Source organism: Musca vetustissima, unplaced genomic scaffold (genome assembly GCF_032173495.1).
Source record: "Musca vetustissima isolate MV318-11 ecotype Yass unplaced genomic scaffold, APGP_CSIRO_Mvet_v1 utg11544, whole genome shotgun sequence".
Lineage (NCBI taxonomy): Eukaryota > Metazoa > Arthropoda > Insecta > Diptera > Muscidae > Musca > Musca vetustissima.
The window spans coordinates 100972-119845 of NW_026874625.1; the positions used below are offsets into that span (position 1 = coordinate 100972).

The window sequence follows — 18874 nt, forward strand, 5'->3', positions numbered from 1 at the left end:
TTATTTATTGAAGCGGAAATGATACACAGAAAACGCAAATAAATCCGCGATATTTTCAAAAACATTTTTTGTCAAATTTCGTGTTTTTGGAAGGTCAGTTCCCGCCGTTCTAGTAGATAGATTTTCACGAAGAAGATTTTATATCATCCGAAACGTAAAAAACCTTATTGATCGCTGGTACCCATATCATTCAGTTGACAGATCTAAAAATTTGGCCCGAAAAATAGGTTTTTTAGAAATTTGATCGCACAAAATTTTCACCATCGGATGAGTATTACTCTGAAGCTGTGCATACTACATACACAAAATACATATCAAATTACGCAGATTCGCGTCTACAATAATCTTATAATCGAATTTTATAAATTCCTGTTTGCGTATTAAAGCTAGAAGTAAAATTACAAATACACTCAAAATCGAGCTTCAAAATGTCAGAATCATTTAAAGGTAGATGCAGTTAAAATTTTGAAAAATGATACATAATGGGCGTAGTCCCCATTTTGTTGGCTTCTAGTTTTATTTTGACACGAAGACCGTGCAATGAGTTGCTTAGCCACAAATCGATGGAGAACATAAAAAACTGGTTCGCCTCAACCTGTTTTTACACATTTTTATACCCTTCACCACACTGTGGTACAGGGTATTATGTCTTTGTGCATATCTTTGTAACAAGCAAAAGGAAACGAGATAGACCCATGGTTCCTTTTGAGAATATGCATAGAATCACTTTCTAAGTCGATTTATGCATGTCCGTCCGTCCGTCTGTCTGTCCATGTATTTTTGTGAGCAAAGTACAGGTCGCATTTATAATCCGAATTGGATGAAATTTGGCACAGGTCATTTATTCGGCCCAAGGACGAACCCTATTGAAATTGGGAAAAATCGGTTCAGATTTAGATATAACTCCCATATATATATTTAACCGATTTAATGTAAACGGTCCCTATATATCTTTCGATTTGCACGAAATTTGGTACAGCCTAATCATTTAAGTCTAGAATGATGTCTGCCAAGTTTCGTGAAAATCGGTCCAGATTTAGATATAGCTCCCATATATAGTTTCGTCCGATTTCATGTAAATGGTGCCCCAAAGTCCCTATATATCTCTTGATTTGCACGAAATTTAGCATAACGTACTGAATTAAGCCTAGAGTGATGTCTGCCAAGTTTCGAGAAAATCGGTCCAGATTTAGATATAGCTCCCATATATAGTTTCGTCCGATTTCATGTAAATGATGCCCCAAAGTCCCTATATAGCTTTCGATTTGCACGAAATTTGGCAAAACGTACTGTGTTGAGCCTAGAATTATGTCTGCCCAGTTTCGAGAAAATCGGTCCAGATTTAGATATAGCTCCCATATATAGTTTCGTCCGATTTCATGTAAATGGTGCCCCAAAGTCCCTATATATCTTTCGATTTGCGCGAAATTTGGCATAACGTACTGAAATTAGCCTAGAGTGATGTTTGCCAAGTTTCGAGAAAATCGGTCCAGATTTAGATATAGGTCCCATATATAGTTTCGTCCGATTTCATGTAAATGGTGCCCCAAAGTCCCTATATATCTTTTGATTTGACCGAATTTGGCATTACGCACTGAATTAAGCCTAGAGTGATGTCTGCCAAGTTTCGAGAAATTCGGTCCAGATTTAGGTATAGCTCTCATATATAGTTTTGTGCGATTTCATGTAAATGGTGCCCCAAAGTCCCTATATATCTTTCGATTTACACGAAATTTGGCATAACGCACTGAATTAAGCCTAGAGTGAAGTCTGCCAAGTTTCGTGAAAATCGGCGAACCCTATTGAAATTGGGAAAAATCGGTTCAGATATAGATATAACTCCCATATATATATTTCACCGATTTAATGTAAAATTTGGTACAGCCTAAGCATTTAGGTCTAGAATGATGTCTGCCAAGTTTCGTGAAAATCGGTCCAGATTGAGATATAGCTCCCTTATATAGTTTCGTCCGATTTCATGTAAATGGTGCCCCAAAGTCCCTCTATATCTTTTGATTTGCACGAAATTTGGCATAACGTATTGAATTAAGCCTATGGTGATGTCTGCCAAGTTTCGTGAAAATCGGTCCAGTTTTAGATATAGCTCCCATATATAGTTTCGTCCGATTTCATGTAAATGGTGCCCCAAAGTCCCTTAATGTCTTTTGATTTGCACGAAATTTCGTATAACGTACTGAATTGAGTCTAGAATGATGTCTGCCAAGTTTCGTGATATATATATTTATTTAACCGATTTATATATTTAACCGATTTAATGTAAACGGTCCCTATATATCTTTCGATTTGCACGAAGTTTGGTACAGCCTAATCATTTAAGTCTAGAATGATGTCTGCCAAGTTTCGTGAAAATCGGTCCAGATTTAGATATAGCTCCCATATATAGTTTCGTCCGATTTCATGTAAATGGTGCACCAAAGTCCCTATATATCTTTCGATTTGCACGAAATTTGGCATAACGTACTGAATTGAGCTTAAAGTGATGTCTGCCTTGTTTCGTGAAAATCGGTCCAGATTTAGATATAGCTCCCTTTTATTATAGATTGATTTTAAGTAATTGACGCACCAAGGAACAAATAGGTTGATAGTAAAGTTCTGAAATTAGTATAACTTAACCTGTGACAGGTTTGTTTGAAATCGCTTAATATTTGTATAGATCTTCCATATATATTTTCGCCCAATTTCAAGTAAATTGGGCATCATACTCCTCATGTTAGTCAGAACAAATTTTTGGTGTTCGGGTCATAAATTTTTGGTGGTGACCATAATTAAAATGTCATAGCTATCAGGTAATACTAAACTATATATCTAGAACCAATTTTTATACCCTCCACCAAAGTATGGAGGGTATATTAGTTTTGTTTTTCCGTTTGTAACGCATCGAAATTATCATTTCCGACCCTATAAAGTATATATATTCTTGATCAGCTTAAAATTCTATGACGATCTAACCATATCCGTCTGTCTGTTGTAATCACTCTAGCGTCTAAACGAATTGAGATAGAACGCCAAAATTTTGCACAGAGTCGTCTTTTGTCTGCAGGCAGGTCAAGTTCAAAGATGGGCTATATCGGTCCACGTTTAGGCATAGCTCCCATATAAGGGTACCCCCCAATTTCGGGGTCTTGAGCGTGTTTTTCAACCGAATTCGCTGAAATTTGGTGCTATGAGTTCTTATTAGGTACCAAATCGCCCTACTAAAAATTATAAATATAGGTCAATTTTTTCTGGTACCCCCCATATAACGGTACCCCTCAATTTTCGGTATTTTAGGGTTCTTGAGCGCGTTTTTCAACCGAATTCCCTGAAATTTGCTACATTGGGTTCTTATTGGGTACTAAATGTCTCCACAGAAAATTATAAATATAGGTCCACTTTTTCTGGTAGCCCCCATATAACGGTACCTCCTAATTTTTAATATTTTGGGGATTTTGATCGTATTTTTCCGCCGAATTAGCTGTAATTTTGTATTTTGAGTTCTTAATAGGTCCCAAATCTCTCCACAAAAAATTATGAATATAGGTCCATTTTTTCGGATAGCCCCCATATAAGGGTACCCCCAATTTTCGGTATTTTAGGGTTCTTGAACGCGTTATTCAACCGAATTTGCTGTAATTTTGTATTTTGAGTTCTTAATAGGTCCCAAATCTCTCCACAAAAAATTATGAATATAGGTCCATTTTTTCGGATAGCCCCCATATAAAGGTACCCCTCAATTTCGGTATTTTAGGGTTCTTGAACGCGTTATTCAACCGAATTTGCTGCAAATTGGTATTTTGTAGTCGTATATGGTACCAAATCTCCCTACCAAAAATTGTTAATATTCGCCCCCATTTTGGGGTAGTCCCCATATAAACCCTTTTTTTATAATAAAATGGTTATCTGATTTGTTCCGCGTTTTGAGTTTTGTTCTAAGACTCTGATGTAATAATTTCACCTGCGGAGGATATCGTGATAAAAAAGTAGAGCGTAACGTTCGAGAATGAACTATAATCCGCTTTTGGACCTTGTCCGTGTATGGAGGTTCCAGAAGAAGTGGACCGATATTCCCCATCTTCGAATTTGAACTAAGATTGGAAGAAATAATAAGATGGACAAAGTTTGGATGAAAACTAAATTTTTTGTAACGGATTTAGTCCAAAGAAACATGGGGTGTAGAACCAATATTTCGATTAGCCACAGTATATAATTATCCATTAAAAATTAATGATTTTTTTATTATGGTTTACATAATCCATTTTTAGAAATGTCGGTATAGGTCCACTTTTTGGTATGCTTCCTATATTTTCATTTCTAGTACCTGTCAGTATATCTATGGTGGAGGGTATCCAAAGTTCGGCCCGGCCTTAACGCTTTTCCTTTACGCTTTTTCACTTGTTAACACTGTCAACTTCTCCGCTTAATTTTCATCAGTATTATATATACGGCTTACAATGCAAAAGTCTTTGTCCATTGCTCTTATTCTTTGGTCATAAATGTGGACTCTAGGGCGACCAGAAAACGAAAGAATTAATTGTTTTTTAACTATTTCAACAGCTAAATATAATAAATATAATACAAATGGGACCAAAATTTCGTTGAGTTACAAACTCTTGGGTCACACAAACTTATAACATCTTCACATAAATGATTTTTTAGGATTATGAAATTGTTAGCACTTTCCTAAAGTTTTTAGAATTTTTTTGAAACAAAATCTAGAACATCTGTAATCCAAACCTTCCCTGCACTTGCTCTATATAACAATAATTGGAAAATTTGTGCTCTAGATCGGTTCAAAAAAAAAAATGGATCAGAGTAATAATTAAGAGACAATATTTTAACTGGAAATTAAAAAAAAGATACCTGAAAGACGCAAGGACACAGTTATATGGGGGATACCCTGTAACTGCAGTCAATATTAATATTCTTTTGTGGGGAGGTTGTCTATACATTGAAGATGTCAAAACATGGAACAATATACCCCATTTGCAATACCAATCATCCTAGTAGTACTAGAATTGATTGTGCAAAATGTCAGTGCTCGATATTCAATATTGGGATACTTTATAAGGAATATGGAAATTGTGGAAAACATATTTTTTATGCCAATGTAATTGTAAATTTTCGACACTATGTATTAAAAATCTCATATGTATTCAGATGCCCTGGAAATGGCACACAATTACAATATGTCATTGGGCTCATTGGTGTATTTATGGCTGGCTACATATCCGCTGTTGATTATAACTGAACCGGATATTATCCGTGATATTTTCACATCGCCGTGTTGTACGAATAAAGGCGTACTCTATAAACCTCTTAGCAACGTTGGAAAAGGCCTGATTTCTTCCGAAGGTACCTAGAAAAAGTAGAAATTATAAAATATATATATATTAACCAGAATAAAATTTAAGATCCAGAATGGAGCGTTCATAGAAAACATTTGAATCCTGCGTTTAGTTTTAAAATGTTACTGAGTTATATGCCGATCTTTAATGAGGAGGTGAATAAGGTTGTAGAGCTGTTCAAAGAAATCGATGAATGTCCGGATGTGATAACTTTAATGCAAGATTTAAACTTGAGGATGGCCATAAGTGAGTTAATATTCTCTATTTCATTATTTTTTAATTAATTTTTTTGTGTGGAATTTGCAGGAACAACAATAGGAGTTAATGTGGCCCATGAGATTGAAAATGGAATCAATATGGGTCTTTTAAAAACCTTTCTTTGGTATGACAAAATGATTGATTATTTCAACTGAAATATTTAATATCTGGAAATTTTCTTAGTGTGGTGAAGAATGTAACTCAAATGGTGCTTTCCCCATGGTTGACTAATAATTTGATTCGGAAGTTGGCCGGTGTATACGAACCATACCACTCCTGCAAAGCAGAAAATCGCGAATTTGTTAGAAAGGTGAGTGTTAAGCCGGCACTGTGGAATATTATAACCAAAAGGATAATCGTGTGTAGCTGTATAAATTAAAAAAAACTGTGTATACAAATTAATTAATTTTACAGATTATAAGCCACAAATTAAATGGAGATGGTGATGCTGCTAATATGATGCAAGAAGATTCTACAAATTCGAATATTTTTATTGATCAAACCATTGATCTTCTGAGAAAGAATATATTTACAGTGCAGGATGTGGAAGACGAATCAGGTACAATTATATTAGCGGTAAGATATTTTCCATCAGAATTCAATTCCACTGCTAATGCTATATTAATTTGAAGGCGTTTGAGACGACGGCGAATACTATTGGATGTGTTCTTATTTTGCTAGCGATGTTCCCCGAATATCAACAAAAAGTCTACGAGGAACTATTGGTCATATTTCCAGATGGAGGAGATTTTAACGTGACCTATGCGAATACCCAAGATATGACCTATATGGATATGGTTATTAATGAATCTCTGCGTCTAATACCACCAGTATCTATCGTAGGACGTGAAAATACACAAGACGTCGAGCTATCCAATGGAATAGTTGTACCAGCTGGAGTACAATTTCTTATTAATATTTTCACCTTGCATAGACGTAAGGATTTGTGGGGACCCAAAGCCGACCAATTTTATCCTGAACATTTTTTGCCTAGTAACATGGAAGGCAAACATCCGTATGCATTTATTCCCTTTACTAAGGGAATTCGAAACTGTATAGGTAGGATGGTAATGATGTAGATGAAAAAGATTTATTTTTATGCTAGTTTACTTTTTTATTTATAACGCAGGATGGAAATATGGTCTTATGTCTGCGAAAGTAGCCTTAGCAAAGTTATTAAGGAATTTCAAGTTTTCCACCGATTTCCAATATGCTGATTTGGAATTCGATTATTCAATTGTGCTGAAACTAAGGCGTACTCCCGTTTTGAGAATTGAAAATAGATAATATAGAAAGATTAGACACACATGAGTACTCAATATGGTACTGCGAGAGAAGGTATAAACATATCTATGGGTCGCAAATAAAGTGATATACAAAATATGTATTTGAAATTAGTTCCAAATTTTTGTATTATACTATTTGTTGAGCTACTTAATTTTCAATACAAATTTTCAAATTGGTAGCGGAGTCATCTGTCAAAGCAAACTACGTTTTTAGCCGTTTCGAAACACAGAGAAAAAATATTTTAACATATGGTTGGAGAAACTATAAGCGTTGTTGCTTTTACTTGTACATGTTCGTACCACAAATTTAAATTTCAAGCACTCGAGCTGGTCATTCCGCAACGAACTAGTTCAATGGAACACTTGGCAAGCGAAAGTGTATTTCATCCATCTTTCACCTAGTAAAATAAATTGATGTCAGGTAAGTTAGAAATACTGAAAGCCATGCGAACAAAGAAAACGAATGAAATAACGAAATTTGAAGGCGTTATCATCGCATACTGAATCGTAACATACAGTTATAAGGGCAGTCAATATGGAGCTGTTATAAGAGCTGTGTTAACACCATTGAAATATTATGCCAAACATTGGAAAATTTAAACAAATGGGGAAAATTGATAGAAACTCAGGGGCCGACTATATGATACCCTTCACCACTATGGGTATATTAAAAAGATGTATCCTAACAGAAGGGTGAACTAAAACATGATTGGGTGAACTAAAATGAGTGACCTTTATCTAAATGTGAATCGGCGAAAATATATAAGAGAGCTATATCTAAATCTGAACCGATTTTCATGAAATTTTACACACATCATTCTGCACTTAATTCACTACGCTATGCCAAATTTCGTGGAAATCGAAAAATAATTTAAGGATTCTGGTGAACCACTTACATTAAATCGGTCGAAAATATATATGGGAGCTATATCTAAATCTGAACCGATTTTCAAGAAATTTTACACACATCATTCTAGACTAAAGTCAGTACGCTATGCTAAATTTTGTGGAAATCAAAAGATATATAGGGACTTTGGTACACCATTATCATTAAATCGGGAGAAAATATATGTGAGAGCTATATCTAAATCTGAACCGATTTTCAAGAAACACCATTCTGTACTTAATTCAGTACGCTATGCCAAATTTCGTGGAAATCGAAAGATATATAGGGACTTTGGTGAACCATTTACATTTAATCGGCGGAAAATATATATGGGAGCTATATCTAAATTTGAACCGATTTTCAAAAAAAAAATTACACACATCATTCTGCACTTAATTCAGTACGCTATGCCAAGTTTCGTGGAAATCGATTTTTCCGAATTTCAATAGGGTTACAAACATATGCACAATGAGATAATACCCTATACCACAGTGTGCAAGATACATGAGTACTCAAGCAAGATCGGCAAATTTGTAGATAGGAATAGGAACTACACTCTAAATTATTTTTGTTGAAAATAACAATGATAATGATAGACAACAAGATGCCGCACAAAAAGTAGTAATTTTCTGTAGATTTGTTGTTGTAAGATTTTAGGCAGAAAGTGTATACAATTTTACACATGTTTCGCTGCGATTTTCAACAAAAGTAAGTACATTTATGCGTAATTTGTTGTTGTTGTAACGGTTTGGCTGGAACCATGTGCTTTTCCTGTAGATGTAGTAGAGGTATTAATAATGGGTTCATTAGTGTGTGGAAAGTGTGCGGGATTTGTGTAATGATGGGATATGGGTATTGTGGTTATGGTGGTGTGTGGGTTATTGGGCTATGTGTGTGCATGTGTAGATGTTAGGATATATAGCCAGATCTAAGTAGAGCTAGAGTTGTTCTAGTGTATCTGGGAAGGAGCTTTTCGGAGTCACTGATTGCTGGGGGATGTTCATTAAGGACTTTATTTAGGCAGTATCCGTCGACGGCTTGATTGACCGCTCGAGTGTGCAGCTGTTTCAGACCTGCAGCTAACGACATCTTGACACATCCGGTAGCAATCCTTACAGCACTATTTTGGAGGCGCAACCTTCAGGCCTTTGGGTGTCGCTCAGTACTGAGCGACTAATGGCTTTGTACGTCATGATGAGCGTCTCTTTATCCTTTCCCCAGGAGGTACATGTCAGAGCTTTCAGGACTTTGTTTTTGTTGCGGACTTTCCCTTTGACATAGGCGACGTCCTTGGTGAAGTTAAGCAGGTTATCAAAAACTACTCCCATTATCTAGGGATGTTGAACTGTTGGAATTCTTCGGTCATCGACTATGATATTAAGCTCTGTCCAGGAGGTAAATAACGTCGCAGTAGATTTGGACGGGTATATAATTAGTTTCCTTTCCTTCATGAATGCTGAAATGGTGGCGAGGTAGTTATTGATTTTCGCACTTACGTCATCAATGTCGACTCCAGACGACATGATGGTACAGTCATCTGCGTAGGAAACAATTTTAACATCGGGAGGTGGGGCAGGAAGCGTCGCAAGATATAGATTAAAAAGCAGTGGAGATAGTACTCCTCCCTGCGGGACGCCCATTTTAATCTTGCGGTATTTAGATATCCGACCTCTGAACTCCACATATGCCTGTCTGCCATAGAGATAGTTACCAAGGCAATGTGGAGTTCATGATATCACTGAGCAAAATCGAGTGGTCCACTGTGTCAAACGCTTTTGATAGGTCTAACGCAGCGAACACAGTCGGCGCTGACGGTCGATTTTGGTTGAGACCGTTTGTAATGTATGTTGTGATATCATTTAGCGCCGTTGTAGTACTGCGTGCTTTGCGGAATCCGTGTTGGTGGTCAGCTAAATGAAGATGTTCGATCATGGTCGGCAGTAATAGTGCTTCCAAAACTTTAGCTACAGGTGATAAGAGAGATAGGGCGGAATGATTCTCCTAGATGAGCTGATTTTTCTGGTTTTGGAAGTGGGATTATTCTGGCAACCTTCCAGATCTCTGGGACTACTAGTGAGTTTACCAATTGAGATAGGATTGCTGCCAGATAATCCAAAGCTATTGGGCCGAAATGTTTTAGCATGACCATAGAGATGCCAACCAGACAATAGGCTTTAGAAGCTTTTGCCTTCGATATTGTGGCCTGAACTTCTCGAGGTAGCTCTGAAGGTCCGGTTCTGCGAGGGTAGGATGTGCATTGAATTGCTGGCAGAATTTGTTAGCACATTTTTTGGCATCAGTTTGTTGGATGCAAACCATCTTCGCAGTTATTTAGGTGTTCTACCCATTTTTCACGACGGTGCTGGTTGATAAGGGAGTTAACTTCTTCCGTCAGGGTAGCAATCCTAGGGTCATCCGGACAGGTTTGGCGTAGTTAGTCTCTCTGATCTGCAATTCTTGCAACTGCCGTGGGATAACCTAGTCTACGTGTGGGAATTCTGCCTGCTGGGAATGTCGCTTGGCCGCCTGAGTGATGATGTCCCTCAATATTCTCTCTCCCTTTCTGGCACATGAGGGTGGCGGCTATTGACTGATTGCATTGTCAACATCATTTGTGAAACCATGCCAGTTGGCTTTGCCATAATTTAGAAATGTGCGCATATCCGGCTCCATAAAGTCGCTAAGCTTCTCCACGGTGATCACTATAGGGATGTGTTTGCCAGGATATTGTGCATATAAGCCACGAGCTAACGATGGTTATGTCAGGGGAGCTGGAACAGTTGGCCACTATTCTCCTGCGGTAGCATTCATTTATTGCAGCGAATTCCGAATCGTCTATATGGTCTGCAATGCTTAGCCCACGATGGTCTTGGGCTAGTTCTGAAAACCATGTTTCATGGTGGGCATTAAAATCGCCAATGACCATTCTGCTATCACCTACCAACAGGTGTTCAATGGGGGGTTGATAGCTGGGCCCGATGCTGTTTACTGGCGGAATGTATACATTGACGATCTCCACTTCATTGTCTTCTTTTTGAATAGAGATGCCTATGTTCTCAAGGAATTCGTCATTAAGATTGGGTGGAAGGGTCATGAGACGGTAGCTGACATTACGATTTATAATGAAAGCCAGTCCTCCTCCACGACTCCTCTGCCTGTCCTGTCTTATAATGATATAATTCCCATGAGAACTAAGTCGTATCTCGCCCGTAAGTTTTGTCTCCTGGATGGCAGCTATATTGATGTTATTAACATGCATGAAATTGGTGATCTCCACAATTTTGTTTTTAAGGCCATTACAGTTTAACTGCAAGATCTTAAAATTGTGGAGACCATCAAATCCATACTGTTGTTGCTGCATTTTTCTTACGGGCGTGCCCTGATTGGTTTGTGGCGGAGATGGCATTGACACAACAGAAGCTCTGGAATGTGCGTTTGAGCTACGTCCTGATGGAGAGCTTGGAGGACTGGACGCTGTTGTGGATGTCGACGTTGATGTTAGTCGCTGTAGTTGAGGTGTTTTGGTTGGAGTTGGCTCAACAATCTGCTACACATTGGGTTGTTCACTCTCTATGCGACCGCAAGTTTGTGCAACGTCGCATGTGACACCAGTTATTGCATCTGTTGCACCGGACAGATGTAGTATTTCTGCTAATGATTTGGTTGCAGACCGAGCAACGCCAAATGTTGGGTGTTGCAGCGGCGTTGCTGGAAGAATGAAGTTGAGCAGCTGCAGACGGAGAACTTGTTTGTGCACACCAGCTCGCCACAAAATTGTTTGACCAGTCTCTGTGACTAGCCATAGGTTACATTGCACCTGGACAAGATTGCGCGTGATCCGTGAACAGAACGTGACCTCGGTGGAAGTGGGGCCCGGGTTCTGCTCGATGCTAATAATTATTAATAGGATATTGAGCAAATCGGCTGACATGGTTTGCTCACCTGTGGCGAAAACAGATGGTTTGAACAGCTGTCGCTGAGTTGACAATCCTTGGTGGGGCGTTGCCCGGGTCGTTCCGGAGCGTAGATCCGATCGTCGTGGGAACGTGCGTAATTTGTAGTTGTTTTAAATGAAATGCTTTATTGATATAATAAAAAAATATTTTATTAAATACAAAAAATCTTATTTCATTCAAATTAAGGATAATAAACTTAAAAAAATACATTTTAATTCCAATTTTGAAGTAAACGTTCAAACAAATTACCTTTTTTGCTGTTGGGTACTATACTGCTATTCCAGCCATACATATGAAATGCATTGTCCTTCATCATCATATGGAAACTCAAAGGTTGGCCGAATCGTTTTCCCGTTTTGTATCCTCTACTGTTTTCCAAACTATAAAAAATCCTGATCTTTAGTAAATCAATTAAATGGGGGATCAGATTAGAGTAGTACCTTAAATTCTTTTTATGGCAGTGTAAATTGTGTTGGCACCTTGTTAAATACCAGTTCTCTAAAATGTTTTAGCGGTAGGAATACGTTCGGCATCAATGATGTATGAAGTATCAGCTGTTTTGCTAAGATATCTATTTCTTTGATTTCTGATTGATTCAATTTTTTACAAATTATATACATAAATACAATAAACTTTTCACAAACATTACTAGCATTAATTTTTTCCTCTTTAGTAGATAAAAATACACAAAATTTCCACTTAAATAATTGTTTCTGTTTACTCTAAAACAGCACAAAGAACTAAGCGTCATCAAGAGTTTTTGCGTTTAGTTTTCTTCTTTGAGTTATGTGTTCAATTTAATGCACATTGCGTTCAATTAATACTTCTTGGTATTATTTTTGCCTAAAATTAAGCATTTATACACATTACACAATATTTTATTGAATACTAGCACACCCCGCAAACGTTGTTTTGCCGTATCAGAGTTTAATCAATTTAGGTTTGGAATAAAATAACGAATTCTCGAAAAATATATTTTAGTAACAATTGACCATTTAATTTATGTCAAATTTCTAATATAAAAACCAGTAAGGAAAGCAATAAAATCGGACTGAGGCGAATTTGGTCCACCATTTATTTTAAATTGATGGAAATATATATGGGAGCTATATCTAAACCTGAACCGGTTTTCACTAAACTTTGCTCACATCATTCTAGATTCAATTCAGTACGCTATGCCAAATTTCGTGCAAATCGAATGTAAAACAGGGACATTGGTGCACCATTAACATAAAATCGGACGAAAATATATACAGGAACAATATTTAAATATGGACCGATTTTTATGAAACTTTGCTCATACCATTCCAGACTTAATTCAGTACGCTGTGCCAAATTTCGTGCAAATCGAATGATATATAGGGACATTGGTGCACCATCTACTGAAAATCGAACGAAATCATATATGTGATCTATATCTATATCTGAACCGATTTCTCCGAAATTCAATAGGCTTCGTCCTTAAGCCAAAAAAGTGGCCTATGACAAATTTCATCCAATTCGGATCATAAATGCAACCTGTAATTTGTTCACAAAAATACATGGACGGACGGACATGCATAAATCATTAGGCTATACCAAATTTCGTGCAAATCGAAAGATATATAGAGACCGTTTACATTAAATCGGTTAAATATATATATGGGAGCTATATCTAAATCTGAACCGATTTTTCCCAATTTCAATAGGATTCGTCCTTGGGCCGAAGAAGTGACCAATTCCAAATTTCATCAATTCGGATCATAAATGCGACCTGTACTTTGTTCACAATTTAACATGCACAGACAGACGGACGGACGCACATGCATAAATCGACTTAAAAAGTGATTCTATGCAAAATCTCAAAAGGAATCATGTGTCTATCTCGTTTCCTTTTGCCTGTTACAAACATATGCACAAAGACATAATACCCTGTACCACAGAGTGGTGAAGGGTATAAAAATACATTTTGCAACAAAGTGTTTCAATAGTAATTGCCGAAAAAAAATATAAAAATCCAAAAGGGCAACTTGTGCCTTAATAAAGTTATGAAAGTAACATTTAAGAGAATGTCCAATTGGAAAATAATTAATATGAAGTAACAATATAGGTTAACTTTTTATACCCTCCACCATAGTATGGAGGGTATATTAATTTTGTTTTTCCGTTTGTAACTCATCGAAATAATCATTTCCGACCCTATAACGTATATATATATTCTTGATCAGCGTAAAATTCTGTTACGATATAGCCATGTCCGTCTGTCTGTTGTAATCACTCTAGCGTCTAAACGAATTGAGATAGAACGCCAAAATTTTCCATAGAGTCGTCTTTTGTCTGCAGGCAGGTCAAGTTCGAAGATGGGCTATAACGGTCCACGTTTAGGCATACCTCCCATATAAGGGTACCCCTAAATTTTCAGTATTTTGGTTTTCTTGAGCGTGTTTTTCAACCAAATTCGCTTAAATTTGGTAAAAGGGGCTCTTTAAGGATACCAAATTTCTCAACTAAAAATTATAACTTTAGGTCCACTTTTTCTGGTAGCCCCCCACGGTACCTCCCAATTTTCAGTTTTTGGGGGTGGGGTTTTGGCCGCATTTTTTCACCGAATTGGCTGTAATTTAGTACTTTGAGTTCTTATTGGGTATCAAATTTCTCCACAAAAAATTATAAATATAGGTCGATTTTTTCGGGTAGCCCTCATATAAGGGTACCCCCGATTTTCGGTATGTTGTGGTTCTTGAGCGCGTTTTTCAACCGAATTCGCTGAAATTTGGTACTTTAAGTTCTTATTACGTAGCAAATATCTCCACAAAAAAATATAAATATAGGTCCATTTTTTCGGATAGCCCCATATAAGGGTACCCCCAATTTTCGGTATTTTGGGGTTCTTGAGCGCGTTTTTCAATCGAATTTGCTGCAATTTTGTATTTTGTAGTCGTAGATGGTAACAAATCTCCCTACCAAAAATTTTTAACATTCGCCTCCTTTTTGGGGTAGTCCCCAAATAAACCCCCTTTTTATACCCTCCACCATAGTATGGTGGGTATATTAATTTTGTTTTTCCGTTTGTAACTCATCGAAATATTCATTTCCCACCCTATAAAGTATATATTTTTGATCAGTGTAAAATTTTAAGACGATATAGCCAAGTCCGTCAGTCCGTCTGTTGTAATCACGTTATCTTCCTATGAAATTGAGATAGGGTTTTGAAATTTTGCATAGGTTTTTGTTTTGTCTGCAGGCAGGTCAAGTTCGAAGATGGGATATAACGATCCGCGTTTAGGCATAGCTCCCAAATAACCGTGCCCCCCAATTTTCGGTATTTTGGGGTTCTTGAGCGCGCTTTTCAACCGAATTCGCTGCAATTTGGTATTTTGTAGTCATTTATGGTAACAAATCTCTCTTCCAAAAAATTTTAATATTCGCGCTCTTTTTATACCCTCCACCATAGTATGGAGGGTATATTAATTTTGTCATTCCGTTTGTAACTCATCGAAATAATCATTTTCCACCCTATAAAATATATATATTCTTGATCAGCCTAAAATTCTATGATATAGCCATGTCCGTCTATCTGTCTGTTGTAATCACTCTTGCGTCTAAACGAATTGAAATAGATCGCCATAATTTTGCATACAGTCTGCAGGCAGGTCGAGTTCGAAGATAGGCTTTATCGGTCCACGTTTAGGCGTAGCTCCCATATAAGGGTACCACCCAATTTTCGGTATTTTGACGTTCTTGAGCGCGTTTTTCAACTGAATTCGCTGAAATTTAGTACATTGAGTTCTTATTGGGTAGCAAATCTCTCCAATAAAAATTATAAATATGGCTCCATATTTTCGGATATCCCCCATATAAGAGTATCCCTAATTTTGCGGTATTTTGGGGGGTTTGATCGCATTTTTCGACCGAATTCTCTGAAATTCGGTACTTTGAGTTATTATTGGGTAGCAAATCTCTATTCTAAAAATTATAAATTACAGTAGTTTGAGGTTTTATACTCTACCATGCGTTATAAGTCCACTTTTTAGAACTTACAGATTTTAGAAAAAATCTCCATTAAAAATTGCTGAAGTTTGTATTTGGTGTACATAATGGTTTACATAAATTGGTTTGGAGAATCATCGGTATATGCCCACTTTTTGGTATGTTCCCTATATTTTTATTTAAAGTATCTGTCTGTATATCTATGGTGGAGGGTATCCAAAGTTCGGCCCGTCAAAACTTAACGCTTTTTCACTTGTTTCATAATATATCTTTATATAATGTTTGAAAGTTGACAATATATGTGAAACTCTACATCGTTCAAGAATTTATTATTTTGAAGCATCCCTGCCATAACATGACAAATGTTGATTTTTTTTACTTATTGGTTTATCTGCATAAACCCGGCCATTCTCGTAGCTCCATAACGAAAATCTAATGATGTCGAGTTAATTGTTCTTTGTGACCAGTTGATATCGACACAACGAGAAATCACGGGGCCAGAAACTGCCATTAGCTTTAAATCAATATTAGCTCGAATGAGGCACAGGAGTTTAAAAAACAAAAATTATTGACATCGTAGTACAGTTAACACATAGTAAAATTAATTAGAATCGTATGTATTTATAATTATAGTTCAAAATAACCAATTAACACCAATAACAATTAGTATATATGTAGTTGCTTGTTTGGTAACAGATCGTCGTAAATAAGAAAATATTGTTTTCTTTTTTTTAATATTTATTAGGTTAATAATTTAATAATATTTATTGTTCGAGAATGTCAATATGATTAGATGCTTTAGTTTTTTAGGCCCTACATACAAAATGAAACAAGATCGACCCATAGTTAATTTTGAGAATATACATTGAAGCGCGTTTTGAGTATATGCATATCCGCCTCTTCGTCTGCCCACGTATTATAAAAATAAATAGATAAATAATTTGGCCCAATTCAAATTACCAAAATCGGACCAGATTTATATATAGCTCCCACATATTTCTTCTTCCGATGTTATACATGTTGTGCATCAAGTACTCAACGTGTGTCGATATCGATTTAAATCGTTGTTAGTATAATTAGTTATTAGTAACTGGGTTTGGTAAATATTAACTTTTCTTTATCGTAATTAATTTTTAAACTAATTATTAATTAACTAATTAATCATTAGAAATTTGTTAGTTACAAATTTCTAAATTTTCCACTGTAAACATTTATTTGTGGGCGTCGCTTCAATAGTTTTAAACTTGCGCTCCTCATTGCTTTAAACGGTCGGAAAATGCCGTATTGGTATATCTGTGTGATAACATTTACGAGTGCGTGGCTTTACTGATTGTGGACACGGCGAAAGTATTACGCATTAATGTTTAAAATACCAGGTCGAATGAGTTATCCCCTTTTGGGAGGGGCTATAGAACTCGCGAATATGGTTTGTGTGAAATGTGGAGTGGAAGAGACAAATAATAAGGAAACAATAATTTAATTGAGAATTCAAAAATTATCAATTATGTATTTATATATTTATTAACTTCAAGGCCAATCAATTCATAACTGAAGGACAACAAGATACACCATAATACACCACACCCAGATATACAAAAAAATATATAAAAATTGTTAAAAACAAATACAGTGATCGGATTAAACAACTAATTACCAATGAATAGTAACCCAGGAATCAAATATAACATTTTATTGATATAATGCATCGTCGTGCTGCCGTAATGGAAAATAATGTTGCTGTCGATTACTAGAAAAATTTGCTTCTTAATAGGAAAAAAAACAAATGAAAAAGCGTTTAATTCGGCCGGGCCGAACTTTGGATACCCTCCACCATAGGTATACTAACAGATACTAGCATCGAAAATAAGTGGACATATACCGAAAATTCAATGTACAAATTTCAGCAATTTTTAATCATTTTTTTCCTAAAAACCCCAGAAAGTGGTCCTATATAGACGACGCATGGTGGGGTCCAATAAAGAGCTCTCCAAAATACTGCAATTATAACCCCAGCAACTGTAACCTCTGTTATATAAAGCCATCACAAATATATACAGGTTTTATTTCTGCCTAATTGAGAACAGATATACCGCCATTTCGAAATTAATATTTTTGCATCAGAATACATTTCTTTACGCTATATATTAAAAATATCGAAAATCGGTAGGTATCATTATATGAGGGCTAGGCCTAAATGTGGACTATAGTTCAAAGTTCTCGATATCCTCCGCAGGTGAAATAATTACAACAGAGTCTTAGAACAAAATACCAAATTTAAGTTAATTCGGTTGAAAAACGCGCTCAAGAACCTCAAAATACCGAAATTTGGGGGTACCCTTATATGAGGGCTATCAGGAAAAATGGATTTATATTTATAATTTTTAGTGGAGGTATTTGGTACCCAATAAAAACCAAATGTACCAAATTTCAGCGAATTCGGATGCAAAACGCGCTCAAGAACCCCAAAATATCGAAATTTGGGGGTACCCTTATATGGGGGCCATCAGAAAAAATGGACTTATATCTATAATTTTTAGGGGAGATATTTGGTGCCCAATAAGAACCCATTCTACCAAATTACAGCGAATTCGGTTGAAAAACTAAAACAGCGAAAATTGGGGGTACCCTTATATGGGAGCTATGCCTAAAGGTGGACCGATATATCCTATCTTCGAAATTGCCTGCCTGCCTGCCTGCAGACAAAAGACAACCCTATGCAAAATTTCAGCACGCTATCTCAAATCCTTCAGAAGATAGAGTGATTAAAACAGACGGTCGGGCGGACGGATGGACAGAGGGACATGGCTAGATCATCTTAGAATTTTAATCTGATCAAGAATATAAGAATATATATACTTTATAGGGTCGGAAGTGAATATTTCGATGAGTTACAAACGGAATGACAATATTAATATACCCTCCATACTATGGTGGAGGGTATAAAAAGGGGGTTATATGTGGACGACCCCAAAAAGGGGGCGAATATTTAAAAATTTTTTGGTAGGGAGATTTGTTACCATATACGAAATTGCAGCGAATTCGGTTGAAAAACGCGCTCAAGAACCCCAAAATACCGAATGTTGTGGGTAACCTTATATGGGGGCTATCCGAAAAAATGAACCTTTATCTATAATTTTTTTGTGGAGAAATTTGGTACCTATTAAAAACTCAAAT

General features: G+C 36.4%; 1 protein-coding gene across 1 annotated transcript; it reads left to right on the plus strand.

Moving 5' to 3' along the window:
- The first annotated feature begins 5464 nt into the window (after nt 1-5464).
- On the plus strand, nt 5465-6890 carry LOC133335074 (probable cytochrome P450 313a4). Its single transcript, XM_061543382.1, has 6 exons — nt 5465-5591; nt 5652-5727; nt 5787-5913; nt 6018-6179; nt 6236-6662; nt 6733-6890. Exons 1-6 carry the CDS (start codon nt 5465-5467, stop codon nt 6888-6890), a joined length of 1077 nt encoding a protein of 358 aa, XP_061399366.1.
- The last annotated feature ends 11984 nt before the right edge of the window (nt 6891-18874 follow it).

What these genes read in the sequence shown, in the direction of transcription:
- LOC133335074 (XM_061543382.1), top strand. Translation starts at nt 5,465, where the DNA reads ATGTTACTGAGTTATATGCCGATCTTTAATGAGGAGGTGAATAAGGTT. An exon ending in CTTTTAAAAACCTTTCTTTG is followed by an intron (nt 5,728 to 5,786) that starts GTATGACAAAAT and finishes AAATTTTCTTAG; the next exon opens with TGTGGTGAAGAATGTAACTC. An exon ending in CAGGTACAATTATATTAGCG is followed by an intron (nt 6,180 to 6,235) that starts GTAAGATATTTT and finishes ATTAATTTGAAG; the next exon opens with GCGTTTGAGACGACGGCGAA.